This window comes from Zootoca vivipara, chromosome 1 (genome assembly GCF_965207765.1).
Source record: "Zootoca vivipara chromosome 1, rZooViv2.hap1.1, whole genome shotgun sequence".
In the NCBI taxonomy this organism is placed as follows: Eukaryota; Metazoa; Chordata; class Lepidosauria; order Squamata; family Lacertidae; genus Zootoca; species Zootoca vivipara.
In genome coordinates, this window is record NC_142582.1 from 129,444,275 (window position 1) to 129,467,937 (window position 23,663).

Here is a 23,663-nt window from a genome sequence, read left to right on the forward strand (position 1 = left end):
AGGCTTTTATTAAGTGCTGATTATTTACAGTGGTTCGAACGATCTATATACATGCTTAAGGTGAGGTGTCAGAACCTCCGAATGGCGATTGGCGCGTTTTCTTCCAGCATAGAAGCTTTGGTAGACCCAACCTCTTCCCCCTACGTTTGCGTCGCAATTCGGGAGTTGGGGGGATTGGCCTTCCCCCCGTGCGCCCAACTTCCTGTCCCACCTGGGGCATGGGCTCCGCAACCTTGCCTGAGCCTCGGACCCCACTTCCTGACTCTCCGCTGGAGGCAGAGCTCTCCCTACTCTCTCCAGCGCTTGGGGATGGGCTGGAACTTAAGATGGGAGGGACTTCCCTGTATCCCTTGTCCCTCACAGTTACTGTTTTGATGTTTCTGTTTTAACTATTTGCGTTTTTATCTTGTGAACCGCCCCGAGATCTTTTGATGAAGGGGCTGCATATGAATCCAATAAGTAAATAAATAACACAAATAAATGGAATAAGGAAAATAAAGCTTATCAAACTAAAAGTTGCAATCCAACAGCTGGCTCTTAAGAGGTTTGCTTGCTCTGATGAAGCACAGCGATTGGGGGAAGGACATTTCTGAAGGACTATTAGAAGAAGAAGCAGCTTGCTGTACTCACATGAAGGCCCCCCGGCATGGACGGAGCTCCAGCGGGCGCAGGTGGCACTTGGTAAGGATTCGGCGGTGTTGGGTACAGTCCTGGAGCCGGATAGGACCCTGTGGGCGGGGGAAATGGGGCTGGCGGCGAAGGCCCCCATGGTCCAGGGGGGACGGCGCCCCACGGCACTGTAGGAGCGGCCCCCGGTGCCTGGGTCGGAGTGGAATACGGCCCTGGGGGTGGGTACGGCACACTAGGCGCAGGGTACTGACCCCCCACAGCGGGGCCCCACCCTCCTCCGGCAGACATGGACCCCCACGGCCCGACGGCGGCAGGGGGCGCGGCCGGCTCTGCTGGGCCCCCGTAGGGCCTGGGGAGTTCTGGGAAGGACATGCTTGGAGGAGGGTACTGCCCAGGTGGGGCAGAGCCCGGGGGCGGGTAAGGGGTGCCGGGAGGGGGGCAAGCCGACCCAGGAGGGAAGGGAGCAGGGGCTCCGGGGGGGAGGGAAGGGTACATTCCCGTGGGAGGGGGTCCAAAAGGCACGTTGGAGGTGGACGTGCTGGGAGGCAGCCCCGACATTGCCGCGGGGGGAGCGCTCGGTGGGTTGTTCCAGGGGTTGGAAGCTGGCCAGGCTTGGGGGGGCTGGCCGGGTTGCTGAGCAGGTTTCGTGTTGCCCAAGGAGGCGTTCTTGGCAGGAGACGTGTCCGGCAGAGCATCCGCCAGCTAGGAAAACAAAACACCAGGTGAGACTCCACCCCTGTTGCTACTCCACCAGAGGAGCCAACATTTTATCATCACCACCACCATCTCTGGTATCAGCCACATACGAACAACCTCTCATCTCTCTCTAGACTGTTTGGATACCCTCCTTGCTGATCCCATCGAAGGACACCAGATTCAAGACATGGGTGAATTCTCTGTGCCTTTTCACAGCAAATTCTCTGCCAGTGAGTCCTGACCCGACTCTGGGGTGGCCAGCTTCTCACTGTGACCCACCAATATTACAGCACCTCCGCTTTATTGTTCTTTAAAGAAGGTTAAGGCGATCAATGGTCAACTCTTAAGTACAGTGGTACCTCGACCTACGAACGACTCGACAACCAAATTTTTCGACTTACGAATGGGGGTAATGGCCGCATGCTTATGAATGTCTCGACATCCGAAAGGAAACCACGGCGGTTTTAGATAGGGATTTTTCGACTTACGAATTTTTAGATGGGGTTGCTTCGACTTCCGAATGTTTCCGTTTCCAATGCATTCCTATGGGAAATCGCGTTTCCAATGGCGTTTTTCGACTTCCGAATTTTTTGACCTACGAAGGTGCCTTCGGAATCGGATTAAAGTCGAGGCACCACTGTATCCCAGTAAAACCATTTCCAAGTTAACATGTAAGCCGGGTTAAGTGTGCTTTTCTCAAATTTTCCCCAGGTAAGCACTGTTCATTATTAAGGCGGGGGGGGGGGGAGAGACTATTTATACAGCTTGGAAATTTTAACAAAGCACTTTTAAAGTGTTGAAATATATAAAATAAAAAATGTCCAGTAGCACCTTAGGGACCAACTAAGTTTGTTCTTGGCATAAGCTTTCGTGTGCATGCACACTTCTTCAGATACTGTACACTGAAACAGAAGTCACCAGATCCTTATACAGTGGTCCCTTGACTTACGAACTTAATCCGTTCCAAATGCACATTTGTAGGTCGAAAAGTTCTTAAGTCGAAAAGCAGTTTCCCATAGGAATGCATTGGAAACAGTTTTTTCGTGCAAAACTCTTTATCAAGTGTACTTTAAAGGCATGCAAACTGCACAGCAACATTACTTTTCAACAATAAACATTTACAACAGCATTTAATCATTCTTTTGGGGACCTGATGCAGGTCACTGCAGTGGTTTTCAAAGACAGGCAGGCACAATGAACGTGCCTCAGCCAACATTTTAAAGCATCACACACCTCAGCTTTGGAACATGTTAAGGACACAATTCTAAGGCAGGCCCTCTTCGAAGGAGCATGCCCCACCCTCAAGTTACGTTTCTTTACACCACACACCTCGACTTGGGAACAGGAAAACCAGGAAATGTAAACTGCAACAGCAACAAACTTTTTAATTTTGAAACCAAAGAAATCATTTCTGGGAAGAGGAGGCAGAGGGTGACAACTGGGAAGAGCAGCAAGGTTCTTCCTCCTGCCTTGCCTGCTTCACCACAAACCGGTCCAAGGTCTGCTGCCTCTGTCTCTTGCGGAGCATTGCTCGCCATGGGGCAACGACCACATTATCAAAGTGCTCCACAGCTTCCTGGGCTGCAGCCTGATCCTCACTGAGATCGTTCACAAAGGTCTGCAGCTTTCCCCACAGTTTGCAGGCCCTCTTATAAGACGACAAAGGCAACTGCCTTGGCTTTTCCTCCTGCTTCTCAGGTGTGTGCTCCTCAGGCATCTTGGTCTCCTCCTGTGTAATGAAGGTCCTCCTTGGCATCCTTTTCCGAAAGAGGCCCGTCTCATCGCAATTGGAGACCTGCTCCGGAAGGTAGCCCTCAGCAGTCACGGTCTCCAAGAACTCCGTGGCGAATTCTTCCGCTGCAGCCAGATCCGAACTTGCAGCCTCTCCGTGCCGGACGACGCTGCGGATACCGGACCTCATCTTGAATTTCTCAAACCACCCGCGGCTTGCCTTGAACTCTTCGTGCGAAGTTCCTGGCTGCTGGGCGATCAGGTCAGCATGCAAGGCCCTGGCCTTGGCACACACAAGTGTCGAAGTCACAGTGTCCCCTGCACGCTCCTTCTCGCGGATCCACAGCAGCAGCAACTTCTCCACCTCGTCCATGATGGCAGGGCGCTTCTTGGTAAGGATCGTGACACCCTTGGCTGTCTCACGACCCTTAATCCTCTCCTTGTCCTTGAGGATGGTCGCAATGGTCGAAGCACTCTTGCGGTACTCTCTTGCAAGGTCCACCACTCGCATGCCTTGCTCATGCTTGCGGATGATGCCCTGCTTGACCTCCAAGAGAATCAGCTCCCTCTTGCGCTTCCCGGACTCTGCTGGCTTCTTTGGTGCCATGACACCACAAACACTAGGAAGAAGAAAAAAACATCATTAGGATCCTGAAGACAAAAGAGCAGAAAGCGCACTTTAACATGGCATGGAAAAAAGTTCAGCTTAACCAGACATGCAATTTAGCATCAAGTTGCAAAGAGCAGAAACCAAAAAGAACTCTTAAAACAGCAGAAAGGCCAGAAAGCAAAAAGGAGCATTAAACCTGCTCAGAAAACCTAAACAAAACCTCATGGCCAGCCTGAAAAAATTAGCATCAAGGTGCAAGGACCACAGGCAAAGAAATTTTTTTTACACATGGCATGGGGAAAAGTGCAATTAAACCAGACATTCAGTTTAGCATTAAAGTGCAAAGACCACAGGCAAAGAAAAAAAATTAAACATGGCATGGAAAGAACACCCCCTCACACACACAAGACCCACCCCACAACCCCCACAGTAAAGAGAAGGAAAATCAACCTACCTTTCCAGCAGTAGAGAATTGCAGGAATAATAAACTCCAACACTCTCCAAGCAACTCCAACTGGCTCCAAATCTCTCTCTCTCTCTCCAACACCGCTCCACACCTCCTCACTCCACGCCTCGTACAACCCACAGAGGTCTGGAAGCATGGCACAGGGGTTTTAAAGCCTCTCATACGCAAAGCGCCATGGGAGAAGCAGTTTTTTGGGGGGAATATTCGGAAAAATTCGTAAGTCGAGGAAACCGCATTTAAAACCGCCAACGGTTTTCCGTTCGGATGTAGAAAAATTCCTAAGCGTGCGGCCATTTTTTCCCCGTTCGTAAGTCGAAAACTTCGGATGTCGAGTAATTCATGAGTCGAGGGCCCACTGTATATAGTGGGAGGGTGGGGTTTTTCATTATACCTTAAAAAGTGTTGTTATATCTGAAGAATCTGAAGTATGCATGCACACGAAAGCTCATACCAATGACAAACTTAGTTAGTCTCTATGGTGCTACTGGAAGGATTTTTTTTTAAAAAAATTTATTACGGCAGACCAACACGGCTACCTACCTGTAACTAGAAGGGTTGTTACAGTAAGACAATTGTACTTAGTCAGGTCTCTGTTGATTTGGGGCACTGGGAATTTTTCTGGGAACCCACATAGCTTACTGGTGGGTCACAATTTGTTCAGGCCCTTTCCAGTCCATGGTTGCCTGCCTATTCTCTCTCTCCCTCCACATTTGTTCCGCCGCCGACGTCGCCTCTGCCTTGCAATTTGTCAGGATGTCTCCATGGTATAAGCTTTGCCTTGCCTTCCCTTCTTCAGAAAAGTTTTCTCTTAAACCTTCTGCCTCCTCTTATCAGGCTCCTACCACACACTTGTCAGGTGGACAATCTCAACCTCTCCCCCCCCCCACAACACAGGTTATAGTCCCAGTGGGCAGAGATTAACCACCAACATTGTGTGGGATGGGGGAGGTTAAGTGCATTAACAAAATGAAGCAGTCCAACCGTAACATTCAAGGGTCAGCATAAAAAGCTACAGCAACTTAATGTGCTTCCCCCCCCAAAAAATTCAGCTCTCAGGTTTGCATTGGAATACACACTATCATTTGTTCAAACATCTGAATTCGTCTCGATGCAATCACACATTGGTTGCAACCAGGATGGATAAAAATCAATGAATTTTTTTTAAAAAATCAAAACAATCAGTTTTTTTAAAATTTATATTGGATTTTTAAAATAAAACGCTTCTGGAGGAAAAATCTTTCTAAAGATAGTTTTCTATTTAAGTTACATTATAGTCCAAAGGCTATTCATCAGGAAATAAGGACTTGTTCTATGTTTTTCATGTGTGCCCAAAACTCAGTCTAACTTTTTTTTAAAACAAACAAACCGTTTAACCACATCTGTTAACAAACATGGATGCATATGCTATAATGTTATTGTTTTAGTTAAATAAGTTGTTTAATTTGTTATTTAAATATACAGCAGAAAAGTTGTCCAAATATAAACAGTTAACTTATTAAGCCTCACGATAATTTCATAATTATCTGTCTATGTGTTTCTAATAGTATAACCAAATCAGTAATTTTTGATTTAACTGTAAAAACTACTCTGAAAATTTATTATTCCAAAAATGAAACCTTCATGTGGTTGTAAATATTAAGATTATACCAGCAAGAATGAGTATTTCTGTAAAAAAATGATTTAAATCAAGTCTTACTGACTAGTGATTTAAATCAAATCCACCCTGTTTGCAACTTAGAAAGTAGCCAAGTTGGAAGACTTACCGAGAAGTCGTCAGCAGCAGACATTTTCCTATAAAAGAAATAAATGAGATTGGTTTAATGCAGAATTTCAGACTACAGCAGGTATGTAATTTAGATGAAGCACATTTTGGTGAACAAATGAGAGTTCTTGAACTGCATTATCATCAAGCCTTTGCATGCTCAGCCAGCTTCACCATCAACTGGGCTCCTACAAAGCACTACAGTCGTACCTTGGTTGCCGAAAAGAATGCGTTCTGGGAGTCTATTCGACTCCCGGAATCGTTCAAAAACCAAGGTGTGGCTTCTGATTGGCTGCAGGAGCTTCCTGCAGCCAATTGAAAGCCGTGCCAGATGTTTGGCTTCTGAAAATCATTTGAAAACCAGAACACTCACTTCCGGTTTTCGATCACGTGGCAACCGAAACGTCCAGCAACTAAACCGTTTTAAATCCAAGGTACGACCCTATTTGAGAGTCACAGCCTGCAGCAGCCACCGTATCGGTGCCATCAGCGTCAGTATTATTATTAATGGGACTTATCAGTCACTTGTTACCAATGGTATATTTAAAAACATAAATACACAATATCATAAAAGGAAAAGGAAGAAGTCACATACAATAACATTTGTATAAATCAAAACAACCCCACCCAACATTGGTGTTGTTGTTGTTTAGTCATTTAGTCGTGTCCGACTCTTCGTTACCCCATGGACCAGACCACGCCAGGCACTCCTGTCTTGCACTGCCTCCCGCAGTTTGGTCAAACTCATGTTCGTAGCTTCAAGAACACTGTCCAACCATCTTGTTTTCTGTCGTCCCCTTCTCCTTGTGCCCTCCATCTTTCCCAACATCAGGGTCTTTTCCAGGGAGTCTTCTCTTCTCATGAGGTGGCCAAAGTATTGGAGCCTCAGCTTCATGATCTGTCCTTCCAGTGAGCAACATTGGTAGCATCTTGTAAAACCACAAATCATCTTATTGGTTGGACCCGCTAGACGCAGTGATGGCCAAACTTGGCCCTCCAGCTGTTTTGGGACTACAACTCCCATCATCCCTAGCTAAGAGGACCAGTGGTCAGGGATGATGGGAATTGTAGTCTCAAACCAGCTGGAGGGCCAGGTTTGGCCATCACTGTGCTAGAGTATGATAAAAGCAGCTGCTGCCTATTTCTGCTGGATAAAAAGGTCCTATATCACTGAGAATGAAAAGGGCCCCGTGTTAGTACAAGTGATCAGTTGAAGTGAGCACCTATTGCTCATTTGAGTCCTAGGAGACACCATCCCCAGTAAAAGATTCTTATTAAGACCCCTGAATAAGGACTGAGTCCCCAGTCAGGAAGAGCATCACAAAAGAAAAATAATGGAAGCATCACAATACACACACACGTCAGAAGAACAAACTCTCCAGGTCAAGGTAGCCGGTGCTACCCGTGTTTAGCAAGAAGTTCTGCCTTTAAAGGCAAGTGACACAACTGCGCCAGTAAGTCTGCTGACGACACATCAGCTATTGGGCCAGCATTCCATTTAACACTGAGCAATACATAATTGCATGCCTGCAATTTGCAGCGAACTATTCCCAACCTCAGAACCTCTGCCACCCCTGTTCCTGAGCATCTGCCGCTGCCATTTACCCCTGGCTTAAATGCTGCACAATAACTTGAGAAAATTCTACCCCATCTTTCTTCCCCAGAGGAAGTGTTTAAAATGTACAACGAGCACAATCAAACCATGAGCTAAACGGTTAAGTTTCAACCGTAAAATCAGTAATCACAACAGGCATCCAGAAAGGCCAGCAGATCAGAAGGGAAAACAACAAAAGCCAATGATCCTCCATCCATTCAGCTTCCCTCAAAAGCCTCCCTAGAGATCTGGGTCTTCATCTGGCACCAGCCGGCATAGAGCAGTGGGGTCATTTGGCTCTCCCTGGGGAAGGCACTCCAAAGAGGCGCAACGGAAGAGGCTAAGGCCTTGGCCCCAGTTGCCAAACCTGAAAACAATGCCTTATATATTTATGTTGAACAGAGGATGCAGGAGGGCACATAAGGGAGGTAGCTGTTCTTAAGGAACCCTTAATTATAGTTAAGAGCAGGAGCAGATGCTCCCCCCAAATTTAGCATACCCCTATTTTTCCACGTGATCCACCCGTTCTGGTCGTCCTAACGTAACTGGGGTAATGAGGGATCCAGAGAAGAGTGGCAAATCCACCACACTAGCAGCAACACAGAGGAGCCCCATTGAATCCCCTGATGCACAGGATGTCCTACAACACATCCAGACCAATATCAGGTACCCATAATATCAGAGGCAGTCTACTTAGGAATACCACTTGCAGGGAAAATGTAGGTAGGGGTGTCTGCGGTTGTGCCCAGGTCTTGCTTGTGGGCTTCCCATGGGCATAGAGCTGGCAGCTGTGAGAAAAGGGTGCCTTTGGTTTGACGCAGCAGGAATCTTCTTGATCAGGCATAGGAAAACTCCAGCCCTCCAGATGTTCGGGACTACAATTCCCATCATCCCCAGCTAACAGGACCAGTGGTGAGGGATGGTGGGAACTGTAGTCCCAAATATCTAGAGCAGGGGTCAACAAACTTTTTCAGCAGGGGGCCAGTCCATTGTCCCTCAGACCTTGTGGGGGACCGGACTATATGGAGGGGGGGGGGAATGAACGAATTCCTATGCCCCACAAATAACCCAGAGATGCATTTTAAATAAAAGGACACATTCTACTCATGTAAAAACATGTTGATTTCCAGACTGTCCGCGGGCCGGATTTAGAAGGTGATTGGGCTGCATCTGGCCCCCAGGCCTTAGTTTGGGAACCCCTGATCTAGAGGGCCGGAGTTTGCCTATGCCTGTTCTTGATGCTCTTAATAGGTAAAAGGAAAAGGAAAAGGACCCCTGGACAGTTACGTCCAGTCAAAGGCGACTATGGGGTTGTGGCGCTCATCTCACTTTCAGGCCGAGGGAGTCGGTGTTTGTCCGCAGACAGCTTTCCAGGTCATGTGGCCAGCAGGACTAAACCGCTTCTGGTGCAACGGAAGACCGTGACAGAAGCCAGAGTGCACGGAAACACTGTTTACCTTCCTACCGCAGCAGTATCTATTTATCTACTTGCACTGGTGTGCTTTCAAACTGCTAGGTTGGCAGGAGCTGGGACAGAGCAGCGGGAGCTCACTCCGTCGCAGGGACTGCCGACCTTGCAATTAGCAAGCCCAGGAGGCTCGTGATTAAGACCACAGCGCCACCCGCCTCCCTGATGCTCTTAATATCTTAACTGCAGGAGAGGCACTTGTGCTAGATACAAATATTAGCCGGGAGAGATCTCTTGGCAGAAGGTTCCGTTCTTATTCACACTTGCATGTGCGTGTGTATAACATTTCTTTCTTCTGGGTTTGTATCCAATGTTGGTCCTACTCAAAGCAGAGCCACTGGAACCTGTGGGCAGGGCAATCTTATGTCCATTAATCCCAATGGGTCTACTCGGACAACAGCAACCCTTAGTTTCCAAGAAGGGAAGCAGGGAAGTAACAGACATACTGAATTACTCTAGTAGAGGAGTGGTATCCAAGAGTTATTCCTCCCTCCCCACCCTGATCCACACTCAACAAAGCCTAAAAATAGAACTGCTTCTCAGCACTAATTGTCGGCTTTGATGACCTCTGTACTGCCACACCCATGCCATGAATGGGGAAAGGGAATGGAGGAGAGAGGCAAGACCTTCAAGCCAGCTGCTGACTAAGCCCTGGATTGGCACAGCTATGACCAGAATGACAGAGATGCAAAGGCCCTTGGTACTAGTTTCACAGCCGCACCCACCAAGGGAAGCCGGGAATTCTGCAACAGTGAAACTGGATTATAAAACAAGTGCACACAAGCGACTGAAACTAATTCAGCCTGGCTGCACAACTTCCCCTGGACTTTTGGATACTTTTCTGGTAGGGACGTGTTAGTGGGTTGGAGGAAGTGCTCAAATAAGGCACGGGCAAATGAAATCTGAGAGAACAGGGGGACAGTAGCAAGCTAAGCTCCCTTGTTGATCAGACCAGGAAGCAACCCCAACAAAGTTTTGACCTGCTCTGGTTTAATCCTATTCAAAGAATCTTCTTTGCTTATCTGATCCTTTGGTCAGAGCATAGGGCTGGGTCAATCACTGTCTCATATCCTTCAGCCCATAGCGTGTCAAGACTAATCTGAATTCTGACGGAGGCCATGTTCAGACATAATAATGAACTATGGGATGGAACCTGGACAAGTCTCAGACTGACACACAACCTTCCTCCCCCTGCCCCACCCCAACCATAAGGAGATCAAAAGCCTTTGCCTCCATTTTCAAATAGCCACAGTTTAGTGGTATGTCCAACCCAGAAGTTAATTTTAACTATAGTTTACTGAAGCAAGTAAGATTCATAAAGCAAGGATAAGACAACCCACAGTTTGCTTGGGTTAGAACAAAATGCTAAACCGTGGTTTGTTAGAAAAAGAAGCCAAAGCTTCTGAGGGAGAGGGAGGGAAACATGTGATTCTGATGCATTCAAAGGACCAACTAATCAACCCCTTCACAACAGTTAATCATACCTACCTATGAACAAACGATAGCGTACAGTATCTGGAATCCTGTGTTATTCTTCTTATCCGCAAATTGTCTTGCTGCTGAAATCTCAGCAGGCAAAAAAACAGAGCTAAATTGTCTCAATTCCCTCATGGCTGTTTGTTGTTGTTTAGTCGTTTAGTCGTGTCCGACTCTTCGTGACCCCATGGACCATAGCACGCCAGGCACTCCTGTCTTGCACTGCCTCCCGTAGTTTGGTCAAACTCATGTTCGTAGCTTCGAGAACACTGTCCAACCATCTTGTCCTCTGTCGTCCCCTTCTCCTAGTGCCCTCAATCTTTCCCAACATCAGGGTCTTTTCCAAGGATTCTTCTCTTCTCATGAGGTGGCCAAAGTATTGGAGCCTCAGCTTCACGATCTGTCCTTCCAGGGAGCACTCAGGGCTGATTTCCTTAAGAATGGATAGGTTTGATCTTCTAGCAGTCCATGGGACTCTCAAGAGTCTCCTCCAGCACCATAATTCAAAAGCATCAATTCTTTGGCGATCAGCCTTCTTTATGGTCCAGCTCTCACTTCCATACATCACTACTGGGAAAACCATAGCTTTAACTATACGGACCTTTGTCGGCAAGGTGATGTCTCTGCTTTTTAAGATGCTGTCTAGGTTTGTCATTGCTTTTCTCCCAAGAAGCAGGCGTCTTTTAATTTCGTGACTGCTGTCACCATCTGCAGTGATCAAGGAGCCCAAGAAAGTAAAATCTCTCACTGCCTCCATTTCTTCCCCTTCTATTTGCCAGGAGGTGATGGGACCAGTGGCCATGATCTTGGTTTTTTTGATGTTGAGCTTCAGACCATATTTTGTGCTCTCCTCTTTCACCCTCATTAAAAGGTTCTTTAATTCCTCCTCACTTTCTGCCATCAAGGTTGTGTCATCTGCATATCTGAGGTTGTTGATATTTCTTCCGGAAATCTTAATTCCTGCTTGGGATTCATCTAGTCCAGCCTTTCGCATGATGAATTCTGCATATAAGTTAAATAAGCAGGGAGACAATATACAACCTTGTCGTACTCCTTTCCCAATTTTGAACCAATCAGTTGTTCCATATCCAGTTCTAACTGTAGCTTCTTGTCCCACATAGAGATTTCTCAGGAGACAGATGAGGTGATCAGGCACTCCCATTTCTTTAAGAACTTGCCATAGTTTGCTGTGGTCGACACAGTCAAAGGCTTTTGCATAGTCAATGAAGCAGAAGTAGACGTTTTTCTGGAACTCTCTAGCTTTCTCCATAATCCAGCGCATGTTTGCTATTTGGTCTCTGGTTCCTCTGCCCTTTCGAAATCCAGCTTGCACTTCTGGGAGTTCTCGGTCCACATACTGCCTAAGCCTGCCTTGTAGAATTTTGAGCATAACCTTGCTAGCGTGTGAAATGAGCGCAATTGTGCGGTAGTTGGAGCATTCTTTGGCACTGCCCTTCTTTGGAATTGGGATGTAGACTGATCTTCTCCAATCCTCTGGCCATTGCTGAGTTTTCCAAACTTGCTGGCATACTGGGTGTAGCACCTTAACAGCATCATCTTTTAAAATTTTAAATAGTTCAGCTGGAATATCATCACTTCCACTGGCTTTGTTATTAGCAGTGCTTTCTAAGGCCCATTTGACTTCACTCTCCAAGATGTCTGGCTCAAGGTCAGCAACCACACTACCTGGGGTGTACGAGACCTCCATATCTTTCTGGTATAATTCCTCTGTGTATTCTTGCCACCTCTTCTTGATGTCTTCTGCTTCTGTTAGGTCCTTACCACTTTTGTCCTTGATTATGGTAATCTTTGAACGAAATGTTCCTTTCATATCTCCAATTTTCTTGAACAGATCTCTGGTTTTCCCCATTCTATTGTTTTCCTCTATTTCTTTGCATTGCTCATTTAAGAAGACCCTCTTATCTCTCCTTGCTGTTTTTTGGAAATCTGCATTCAGTTTCCTGTATCTTTCCCTATCTCCCTTGCATTTTGCTTGCCTCCTCTCCTCCGCTATTCGTAAGGCCTCGTTGGACAGCCATTTTGCCTTCTTGCATTTCCTTTTCCTTGGGATGGTTTTCGTTGCTGCCTCCTGTATAATGTTACGAGCCTCCATCCATAGTTCTTCAGGCACTCTGTCCACCAAATCTAAATTTTTAAACCTGTTCCTCACTTCCACTGTGTATTCATAAGGGATTTGATTCAGATTGTATCTTACTGGCCCAGTGGTTTTTCCTACTTTCTTCAGTTTAAGCTGGAATTTTGCTATAAGAAGCTGATGATCTGAGTTACAGTCAGCTCCAGGTCTTGTTTTTGCTGACTGTATAGAGCTTCTCCATCTTTGGCTGCAGAGAATATAATCAATCTGATTTCGATGCTGCCCATTTGGTGATATCCATGTGTAGAGTCGTCTCTTGTGTTGTTGGAAGAGAGTGTTTGTGATGACCAGCTTGTTCTCTTGACAGAACTCTATTAGCCTTTGCCCTGCTTCATTTTGAACTCCAAGGCCAAACTTGCCAGTTGTTCCTTTTATCTCTTGATTCCCTACTTTAGCATTCCAATCCCCTGTAATGAGAAGAACATCCTTCTTTGGTGTCATTTCTAGAAGGTGTTGTAGGTCTTCATAGAATTGGTCAATTTCACTTTCTTCAGCACCGGTAGTTGGTGCATAAACTTGGATTACTGTGATGTTAAAAGGTCTGCCTTGGATTCGTATCGAGATCATTCTGTCATTTTTGAGATTGCATCCCATTACAGCTTTTGCCACTCTTTTGTTGACTATGAGGGCCACTCCATTTCTTCTACAGGATTCTTGCCCACAGTAGTAGATATGATAGTCACCCGAACTGAATTCACCCATTCCCTTCCATTTTAGTTCACTGATGCCCAGGATGTCGATATTTATTCTTGTCATCTCATTTTTGACCACATCCAGCTTACCTCTATTCATGGTTCTTACATTCCAGGTTCCTATGCAATATTTTTCTTTACAGCATCGGACTTTCCTTTCGCTTGGCTGTTTAAATTGTTTCATTGTTGGCAACCATTTGGCACCACTTCACTAGAAGCAAAACAGCACTTGTGATCAACTAGTATCTCCAGAGGTAGTGCAGTTCCAGCTTTTAAGTGCCTCATTAAACCTTGCCCTACAAAATAATCTTAGGTGGAAGGAATCATCCAAGCAGAATGGAAAACTGTGGTCAGTTATTTACGTAAGAACCATGATGATGGGGAAACCCAGCCAGATGGACGGTGTATAAAAAATAAATTATGATTATTATGTCACAAACCCAAATAAAAAAATATGGCAGGGGGTTGGACTGGATGGCCCTTGTGGTCTCTTCCAACTCTATGATTCTATGATCAACATGCTGCATTATTGCTTAAACATACTGACCCCTAGGGAATGGGAGGGAGGGAAATACCATCATTTAACTGGAAACTGTTTTTGAATAAGCCATTTCTCGAAGTGCCAGAACACCCTACGCCCGAAAAAAACCCTCAGTTAAGTGATATAAGACACCTGAGGCCCCCCCACAATTTGATGTGGAAGGAGGGGAGCATTTCCCATCCGATTTGGTCCTAGAGATGCAGAATGCTGTTGCTTTGGTACAAAAAGCATTACAGAAACAGAGGTACTTTAGACGTCTACTGAATGTTGCAGTAGGGATCCGCAATCCATACGGTGTACGTTAACACAATTTAGGTCTCTGGAGTATGTGTGCACGGCGACAGCTTGCTTTCCAGCTTGCCACAGGAGTGCAAATATTGATTGTGGGCCTCCGTGAAGTTTATGAAGTGTATGGTCCTCTAAAGCTTGTGTGTTAACAAACAGCAAAGCAAGAGGGCGTACCTGATCTTTATACACACACACACTAAAGGGCATGCCAGAAGAGAAAGCGTTTGCTTGTTCATACATAAAATACAGCCATTCTTTAGGTATCAGAGAGAAGAGCGACATGGAGACCTGTGATGGTACAGCTGTAATTCTAGAAACGCTCCTTTTGCAGCAGAACTCACTAGCATTTTCTTTCTAGTAAACATGGCTAAATTCCAAGCCCCACAGCTGCAACATCTCATTTACAATTGCCAGCAACACTTTGTATCATTGTTTTTAGTCTTGATGCATGAGAGTGGCTTTGGTTTTTTCCTAGATGGAAACTACTACAGTACTACTAATAATAACTAATTAAATTTATATACTGCCTTTCATCCAAGGATCACAGGATGGTTTACACAAAAATGCGTCACATAAAAATAAACAAAGCAATATCCCCCAGTTTAAAAGTCCCAAGGCCCGGGAGAAGAGCAATGCTAGCACTTGGCACCTAAAGATATGTAACGAAGGTGCCAGGCGAGCCTCACTGGAGAGAGGATTCAACAAGTGGGGAGCCACCATAGAAAAGGCCCGTTTATAGCGTAGTCGCCCTCCAGACCTTTCGTGGAAGGGGCACACGAAGAAGGGCCTCAGGTGATGATGATCACAGGGTCTGGATCAGTTCATATGGGGAAAGGTGGTCCTTGAGGTACAGTAAACCCGCAACTTATGTGGGGGTCATCTTTTGGGGATTGTGCCGTCCTAAAGCCAAAATCGTCTATAGTCAAAACACACTGGGTTCAGTAATAATAATAATAATAATTTTTATTTATACCCCGCCCTCCCCAGTGAGAGCCGAGCTCAGGGCGGCTGACATCAATAAAATTACAATAAAACATAAAAGAAAGAAAGAAAAACAATTGATTAAAATGCAGATTAAAATAAAATTTAGATTTAAAAATTGTTTTAAAATGCAGCCTCATTTTAAAATGGCCCAAATCAAAACCCAAAGGCCAGGCGGAACAGCTCCATCTTGCAGGCCCTGCGGAAAGATGTCAAATCCTGCAGGGCCCTGGTCTCCTGGTTCCACCAAGTTGGGGCCAATACTGTAGGGGGGGGGTGGGTTTGCCAAAGTCTGTGTGAAGGTGAATGTTAAATCTGCATAAGTTGTGGGCTTACTGTATTGCGGTCATGAGCTGTTTAAGGATTTATAGGCCATAAACAGCACTTTGAATTGGGCCCGGAAACTAATTGGCAGCCAGCACAGAATTTTTTTTTTCTTCAATCTGCTCTCATAACAATGGGAAGGCATCCTCATTGAAACATTGCCAGACATTCCAAGCACAGAGACAGGGCTGTGGTTTGTGGCAAATGGTGATATTCAGGGATTCCCACACACTAATCAGCTGTAGCTTACTTGGTCTCTAAGGTGCTACTGGAAGGAATTGTTTTGTTTCGTTTCGGATAATAATAGTAACATTTCGCCGTTCCGGTCTTAATTTTTTTGGAAACCGCTTTGAGGTGGCTTTCCGCCCTATGACCAGGCGGGGTCCAGATTTCATGAAGCAAATAAACAAAGGGATGGGGGATCCGGAAGGGCGAAGGGAGGCTGGCGCTACCGGGCGCCCCTCTCCGTTCCCAACAGGGCCGCCCCTCCCCCCTCACGAGACGCGCCCCTCCCCTCCCTCCGGGCCCCTTCCCCCTCCATGGCGGGGCCTACCTGAGCGCGCGCGTCGAGGAAGTCTCGCTACAGACGCCGCCGCCGCTGCTTCTCCTTCTCCGCCTCTTCCCTCGATGCCCTTCCTGAAGCAGGCGGAAGCGGAAACGAGCCTCGTTCTCGCTCTCTCCTTAGCCAGCCGGAAACGGAAACGAGCCTCGCTCTCGCGTCGCAAGGGGGGAGGGGAGGGGAGGGGAGGGGGCAAGGAGCCGCGCCTGATCACGTGACGCTGCCCCGCTGCCTTCGCCACTGAGCAGGCGCGGAGTTGAGCTCCGCCCCCTCTTTCGAAGAAGTCGCTCGAAGTCTCTCCCCCGCCCCTCGCCGCGGCCACATGACGGCAGAAAAAAAACCCCGCTCTCACCCATGCGCCGCCGCTGCCGGAAGAGGTAGAGTCTCTGTGGTGCCCCCTGCTGGCGGGAAGAGGGAATTGCACGTATCTCGGGTGGGCCGGGGAAGTTTCGAACTCAGCACCTTGAGTGATACTTTTTAAGAGCTGCGTGTGTGTGTGTGTGTGTGTGTGTGTGTGTGTAGCCATCTCTCTATCTAAAATATAATCGTGTGGTGTGTGTCTATATAATATGTGTGTGACAAAGGTCCGTATAGTTAAAGCTCTGGTTTTCCCAGTAGTGATGTATGGAAGTGAGAGCTGGACCATAAAGATGGCTGATCGCCGAAGAATTGATGCTATAGAATTATGGTGCTGGAGGAGACTCTTGAGAGTCCCATGGACTGCAAGAAGATCAAACCTATCCATTCTGAAGGGAATCAGCCCTGAGTGCTCACTGGAAGGACAGATCCTGAAGCTGAGGCTCCAATACTTTGGCCACCTCATGGGAAGAGAAGACAAAGATGGAGGGCACAAGGAGAAGGGGACGACAGAGGATGAGATGGTTGGACAGTGTTCTTGAAGCTACGAACATGAGTCTAACCAAACTGTGGGAGGCAGTGGAAGTGCTCTGGTCCATGGGGTCACGAAGAGTCGGACACGACTAAACAACTAAACAGCAACAACATATCATAGAATATGTGTCGATATATGTACGGTATGTATTGTTGTGAACTGCCTTGAGACCTGCGGATATAGGGCAGTATACAAATTTAATTATTATTATTAATAATAATAATAATTAAAGGGGTTGAGAAACCCCTCTTTTATTGTCCATTCCGTATCGCCCAACCACTGCCACAGTGTCTTTTCTCCTGGCAGAGGAGCAGGTGACAGCAAAGGTTGCAAGGTTTCTTAGCTGGGGCAATCAGAATAAGGTCCACTATCTGACCGCTGATTCAGGTGTTATCTGGCCCCTGTGGCAGTTTATTTATACAGTAATCCTAAAAAAGCTCAACAAGTTCAATCCTTAAAAAAAGCTGAACAGGTTTGTTCAGCCCTCACACATTTTCACTTCATCAAATCTGGCCCTCTTTGGGCACCCCTGGGGTTTGGATGACTGCTTTGAGTCCTATCAGGGAAAAAGGTGGGGTATAAATAAATATATATATAATAACAACAATAATATTAAATAAAAAATTCCTTCCAGTAGCACCTTAAAGGTAAAGGGACCCCTGACCATAAGGTCCAGTCGTGACCGACTCTGGGGTTGCACGCTCATCTCGCATTATTGGCCGAGGGAGCCGGCGTATAGCTTCCAGGTCATGTGGCCAGCATGACAAAGCCACTTCTGGCAAACCAGAGCAGCACATGGAAACGCCGTTTACCTTCCCGCTGTAGCGGTTCCTATTTATCTACTTGCATTTTGACGTGCTTTCGAACTGCTAGGTTGGCAGGAGCTGGGACCGAGCAACGGGAGCTCACCCCGTTGCGGGGATTCGAACTGCCGACCCTCTGATCAGCATGTGTGTCATTGGTATGAGCTTTTGTGTGCATGCACACTTCTTCAGATACAAAAGATCATACCAATGACAAACAACTTAGTTGGTCTCTAAGGTGCTACTGGAAGGAATTTTTCTATTTTATTTTATTTTTTGTTTTGTTTTGACAGCAGACCGACATGGCTACCTAACAATAATAATAAGTAAAATGAACCATGTTGGCCCCAAAAGGGGTAAACCCGAAATCAGCACAGCTGGGAAAACTTCTGGAACAGACAAAAAATTACCATACTTTTTGACCTGTTGGTTGATACTAATAAACTGTGTTGCTCATCTCTGCATTTTCAGAGTCTTTCAGGCAGCACAAGACTCTTGGCATCAGATGACAAATCTGGTCCAAGAAGCCCTTTGATAGCTCTGGCTGGTGCTGTATAGCGCTGTCCGCTGCAGGACAGAGACCTTAGGCTCTCTCATCCATCTCTCTGTGTCTCTGAGTCTAGACTGCTGCAAGTAAGCCCTTTGTGGAGCTGCCCAAAGAGACAGTTCAGAAATAGCAAATACCTGGTCCAGAATGCCACCGCCTGACGTGTGTGGGTTGGTGTGGTCATATTTCATTGAAATTGTGTTATTGATGATTAGCAGTGTGCTTCCGGTCCCTTTAAGCCCACTTTGACCTAGATATAGCGCTAAATGGTGCCGTTCTGGGATATCTCAGTGCTTGTTCCCAGATGAACTTCCCTGTGGCTTGAGATCATCTAAGAAAGCCGAGAGTTACGTACGTACATTCCCCCTTACAGGAAGCACAGCATTCTTCCTTGGTCCCTTGGAGCTGTGGAATGCCCTCTGCTGGGCCGTGCGATAAAAAATGACACAACTTTGCATGACTTTTCCACATGCGGATTTATATTGATAGATGCAAAAAAAAAAAAGGAAATAATTACAATTGTTGAAGGTAAGGAGCGTATGGCTCCTTCCCTTCTGGCGTTCCACAGGCGTGGGCACAAAGCACTCTCATTTCAACATGCCATCAGCCAGCAGGAAAAGGAAATCCAGGCTGATAATTGCATTAATCCCTGTTGCATTAAGTGTATTAATAATGATGCGCTCAAAGCTTTTTGGATGGAGGGGGAGGGATTTAATCCTCAAAGAGCTGCTGCTCATTTTCATGAAACAAAGTGAATGGAATACAAGTACACTTGGCAATAGGGGCAGTTTTGTACAGTGGCTAGAGTTTTTGACCTGAGCCATTCCTGGTTCATGACACAGTTTGCTGTGGGATATTCTCACTCTTTCAGCCTAACCAACTTTGCAGAAAACGGGAAGAGGACAAGAAGCATGGAATACATATTTTAGACTGGTCAGAATCTTGTTTATTTCATGCTTTGTAAACTGCCTGTTAATATTATTATTATTATACCATCCCTCTGCTGTGACCTTAATAATAATAATAATTTATTATTTATACCAGCCTCTCTGGGTGGCTTCCAACAGAAAAATAAAATACAATAATTTATTAAACATTAAAAGCCTCCCTAAACAGGGCTGCCTTCAGATGTCTTCTAAAAATCTGGTAGCTGTTTTTCTCTTTGACATATGATGGGAGGGTGTTCCACAGGGCGGGCGCCACTACCGAGAAGGCCCTCTGCCTGGTTCCCTGCAACTTGGCTTCTCGCAATGAGGGAACCGCCAGATGGCCCTCGGTGCTGGACCTCAGTGTCCGGGCAGAATGATGGGGGTGCAGACACTCCTTCAGGTCTACTGGACCGAGACCATTTAGGGCTTTTAAGGTCAGCACCAACACGTTGAATTGTGCTCAGAAATGTACTGGGAGCCAATGTAGATCTTTCAGGACCGGTGTTATGTGGTCCCGGCGGCCAATCCCAGTCACCAATCTAGCTGCCGCATTCTGGATTAGTTGTAGTTTCCGAGACACCTTCAAAGGTAGCCCCACGTAGAGCGCATTGCAGTAGTCCAAGCGGGAGATAACTAGAGCATGCACCACTCTGGCAAGACAGTCTGCAGGCAGGTAGTGTCTCAGCCTGCGTACCAGATGGAGCTGCCCTGGACACAAAATTGACCTGTGCCTCCATGGGCAGCTGTGAGTCCAAAATGACTCCCAGGCTGCACACCTGGTCCTTCAGGGGCACAGTTACCCCATTCAAGACTAGGGAGTCCTCCACACCTGCCCGCCTCCTGTCCCGCAAAAACAGTACTTCTGTCTTGTCAGGATTCAATCTCAATCTGTTAGCCGCCATCCATCCTCCAACCGCCTCCAGGCACTCACACAGGACCTTCACTGCCTTCACTGGTTCTCATTTGAAATAGAGGTAGAGCTAGGTATCAACTGCATACTGATGGACACCCAGCCAAACCCCCTGATGATCTCTCCCAGCGGCTGCATGTAGATGTTAAAGAGCATGGGGGAGAGGACAGAACCCTGAGGCACCCCACAAGTGAGAGTCCAGGGGTCTGAACACTCATCCCCCCACCACTACTTTCTGAACACGGCCCAGGAGGAAGGAGCGGAACCACTGTATGACAGTGCCCCCAGCTCCCAACCCCTAGACGATCCAGAAGGATGTTATGGTCAATGGTGTCAAAAGCCACTGAGAGATCCAGCAGGACTAGGAAACCGCTCTCACCTTGTCCCTAGCCCGCCGGAGATCATCAACCAGTGCGACCAAGGCAGTTTCAGTCCCACGATGAGGCCTGAATCCCGATTGGAAGGGATCCAAATGGTCCGCTTCTTCCAGGCGTGCCTGGAGTTGTTCAGCAACCGTCATCCCAACCGATAGGCAACGCCAGTGCTTTTTTTTCTTTAAAAAATGTTTAGGGGTACTCTTATTTTCCTGCTCATATTGAAATACTGCCCCTCAATGAGGCCAAACTTAGATTCACAAAATGTTTAGGGGTATGCGCACCCCTGCGTCCCCCCCAGAAATAAACACTGGGCAACGCCTTTCCCATCGAACTGACTCGACTCTGCTTAACATACTGTCTGCTTAACATGCTCTCCAAATATGGCTTTGCTAATGCAGTATAAATAACCAGGTTTCCCAGCCCCCACCCCGACCCCTTGGGGATTTTTATGACGGCAGTAGCAAATCCAGCGAATTCCATGGAAATCGCCTAATTCTTCCGACTCCCAGGGCTATTAATGTAATACCCACCAGTTCCTTTTTCCATTTATGAACAAAGGAAGAGATTAGGCTGCAGAGGGGCATTTGCAGAACAGCAACCGGTCTCCCTCGGGGAGTTTTATAGACATTTCGGTGATAAATTAGACTTGCTGCAAACTTGCTGCAAGGGGGGTGGTGGAGGGCAGAGCACTCTGAAGCTATTTGTTCTGAATGGGCCTGCTCAAGGGGCTGTTTGATGGGAAAGAGTTGGTCCTGCTGCCTCTGAGCTTCAAAAATCGCACTACCAAGGCTCCCCCGCCCCATCCCCAGCACCCTCTGGCCTGCCTGTCCAGGGCATTGGTCTCAGACATGCCGACCTCCCATAAGGAGGTTTGCAAGGATACAGAAGTGGGTGAACTGCGGGAATACTCCAGCAGCCTCAGGCGTCAATTGAGGGGAAGTCAGACTGTATAATTGAAGCAATCAATCTCTCCTTCGGCTCTGTAAGGCAGCTGACGGTGCTTCTAAGTTCATTTCCATCACTGCTCGCCAAACCCATTTCCAGCGTGATCCGTATCCGCTGCGTTGCCCGTTTTGTGATGGATGTGAGCACCGCTGTGCCGTGTCACTCTTTCACGTCCCTCTCTCTTCCTTCCTTGCCTCTGCATGCTTAATAAAATTAGAAATAAATCTTTCTGGAAAGACGTGCCGTCTTCTAAGCTGCTGCTGCCGTCTTCTTTTCTGCTGCTCCAGAGAAGCGGACACGGAGCAATGGATTCAAACTACAAGAAAGAAGATTCCACCTAAACATTAGGAAAAACTTCCTGACAGTAAGAGCTGTTCAGCAGTGGAATTTGCTGCCAAGGAGTGTGGTGGAGTCTCCTTCTTTGGAGGTCTTTAAGCAGAGGATTGACAGTCATCTGTCAGGAATGCTTTGATGGTGTTTCCTGCTTGGCAGGGGGTTGGACTGGATGGCCCTTGTGGTCTCTTCCAACTCTATGATTCTATGATTCTAAGCTTCACTTTTTGAGCTTCTCCTGAAACCCCAAGGAAAGAGCACTCCATTGCCTGGATGAAAATTCCCTGCCTGTTGAAGCCTAGCCTCCAGCATTTCTCCGATGAAAACGGGGGGTCCTATTTAATTAATTTAATAATAATAATAATAATTTTATTATTTATACCCGGCCCATCTGAATGGGTTGCCCCAGCCACTCTGGGCGGCTTCCGACATATATAAAAACATAATAAAACATTAAAAAACTTCCCTGTACAGGGCTGCCTTCCAGATGTCTTCTAAAGGTTGCGTAGTTACTTATCTCCTTGGCTTGGGGGGGGGAGTTGCATAACTCCATACCCTCCAACATTTCTCCGATGAATGTCCTAAGGGAAAGTGGAATATTCCAGGATCCAATCAGAAGCTGGGACGGCTTCTGTAAATCTAGGATTGTCCCTGGAATACTTTTTTACACCTCCATCAGGTCCCTTCTTCCACACCTTTTCTCTAAAGTTAAAGGGGTTGTGTGTTTGCCTATATACAGTTTCATCTGTGATAGTTGCAGTGGAACCAGGAAATGGCCGAAACCAACTTGGTCCCTAGCGGCAGACAAGAATTGAATTAGCTGGTGGGCTGAAATGCTTTGTGCCCTGTGTCGTCCATTGCTAACAACTCCCCCCCCCCCAAAAAAAGAGAAAGACCCCACAGAGACGTGCTAAAGGACTTCCAGCCACCCCAGGTTGTTTTCTTGTTCAGAATAATAATAATGCATTAGCAGAAGATCAAACAAGGGTAATAAATCTTCTGCTGCAGCCCCCCTCATTACGCTAGATAATTTGAAATCGCCTCTTGGGCATTAAACAGTTCATTAGTGTTTTGTGAGGGAGGGGAGGCAAACGAAGGGAGCAAACATGAACTGCGGAGGAGAGGCGGGCAGAGGAGAGAGCCGTCCTTTTAATTGATATTTAAACCCTGACAAATTGATGCAACAAGCTGCAGCTGGGTGGGTGGGGGAATCAATTGGGCTCCACAGGTCGATGGCGGTGGCAGCAGCGGTGGAAGTCTGTTCCCAAAGAACCACGTTCCTGTACACCTAACAAATTGGTTCATTCATGAGGACTTACAGCTTGCCCACCTCTTGTAAGACACAGGGTTGGTTTGGGTGTCTCTGGGTTGCATCCCATGAGCCCTGCCTACAAAACAAAAATAAACAAAACAAAACTGTGTTCCGAAAAGGTTGGGGGGCAGCACAAGTTTGGATGGGGAGTACAAAGATCAAAAAAATCTTGTTGCGAAGATAGAAGTCCTTGTGCTAACGGGATCACTTTGTGGGATACAACTCCATGTTCCTCTTTCTCGGAGTGGTGAGGCGCTCACAGCATCTGTTAACTGATTTGGAGAAGGGGCCAGAGATGCTGGTTACAGGAGGGAACTTGAAACAGTTTGATGCTAATATCACATGCTGCAGACTTTTAGGGATGCTGAGGTTTTGCTTTTCTGCACTCAACTGGAAGCAGAATGGAAATAGTCGTTCTGCATGTTACTTTTCTGCAGAAATGCCCTTCATAATAATAATAATAATAATAATAATAATAATTTATTATTTATTATTTATACCCCGTCGTTTCTTTCTCATTGCTTTTGGTTTTCTGAATATAGGTAGAAGATGTAAAGAAAAAATTTGAGAACTTGAGGAAGCTCCAGGAGAATGGATGGCAAATGGCGGACAATGTCCAGGCCAAGAGACCACCCCTCAAGG

At 46.7% G+C, this 23,663-nt stretch overlaps 1 protein-coding gene and 1 long non-coding RNA gene across 3 annotated transcripts; one reads left to right on the top strand and one right to left on the bottom strand.

Annotated features, from left to right (window-relative positions):
- Window positions 1-2,437: 2,437 nt before the first annotated feature.
- On the bottom strand, window positions 2,438-16,057 carry LOC118078267 (putative CENPB DNA-binding domain-containing protein 1). 2 transcript variants are annotated; one of them, XM_088674664.1, is made up of 3 exons: window positions 15,968-16,057; window positions 5,897-5,924; window positions 2,438-3,677 (listed from the first exon to the last, which is right to left on the bottom strand). In XM_088674664.1, the coding sequence occupies exon 3, from the start codon at window positions 3,662-3,664 to the stop codon at window positions 2,732-2,734; it is 933 nt and encodes a 310-aa protein (XP_088530790.1). In that variant the 5' UTR covers window positions 3,665-3,677; window positions 5,897-5,924; window positions 15,968-16,057; the 3' UTR covers window positions 2,438-2,731. The 2 variants fall into 2 exon arrangements, with proteins under 2 accessions (XP_088530790.1, XP_088530794.1); XM_088674668.1 differs by having other exon boundaries at window positions 4,122-5,924.
- Window positions 16,058-16,240: 183 nt separating this feature from the next.
- LOC148687759 (uncharacterized) lies at window positions 16,241-17,135 on the top strand. Its single transcript, XR_015951186.1, has 2 exons — window positions 16,241-16,350; window positions 16,592-17,135. It is a non-coding gene; the product is annotated as an uncharacterized LOC148687759 (long non-coding RNA).
- The last annotated feature ends 6,528 nt before the right edge of the window (window positions 17,136-23,663 follow it).

Bases quoted from the DNA above. Each gene is read 5' to 3' on its own strand.
- LOC118078267 (XM_088674664.1), bottom strand. From the start codon at position 3,664: ATGGCACCAAAGAAGCCAGCAGAGTCCGGGAAGCGCAAGAGGGAGCTG.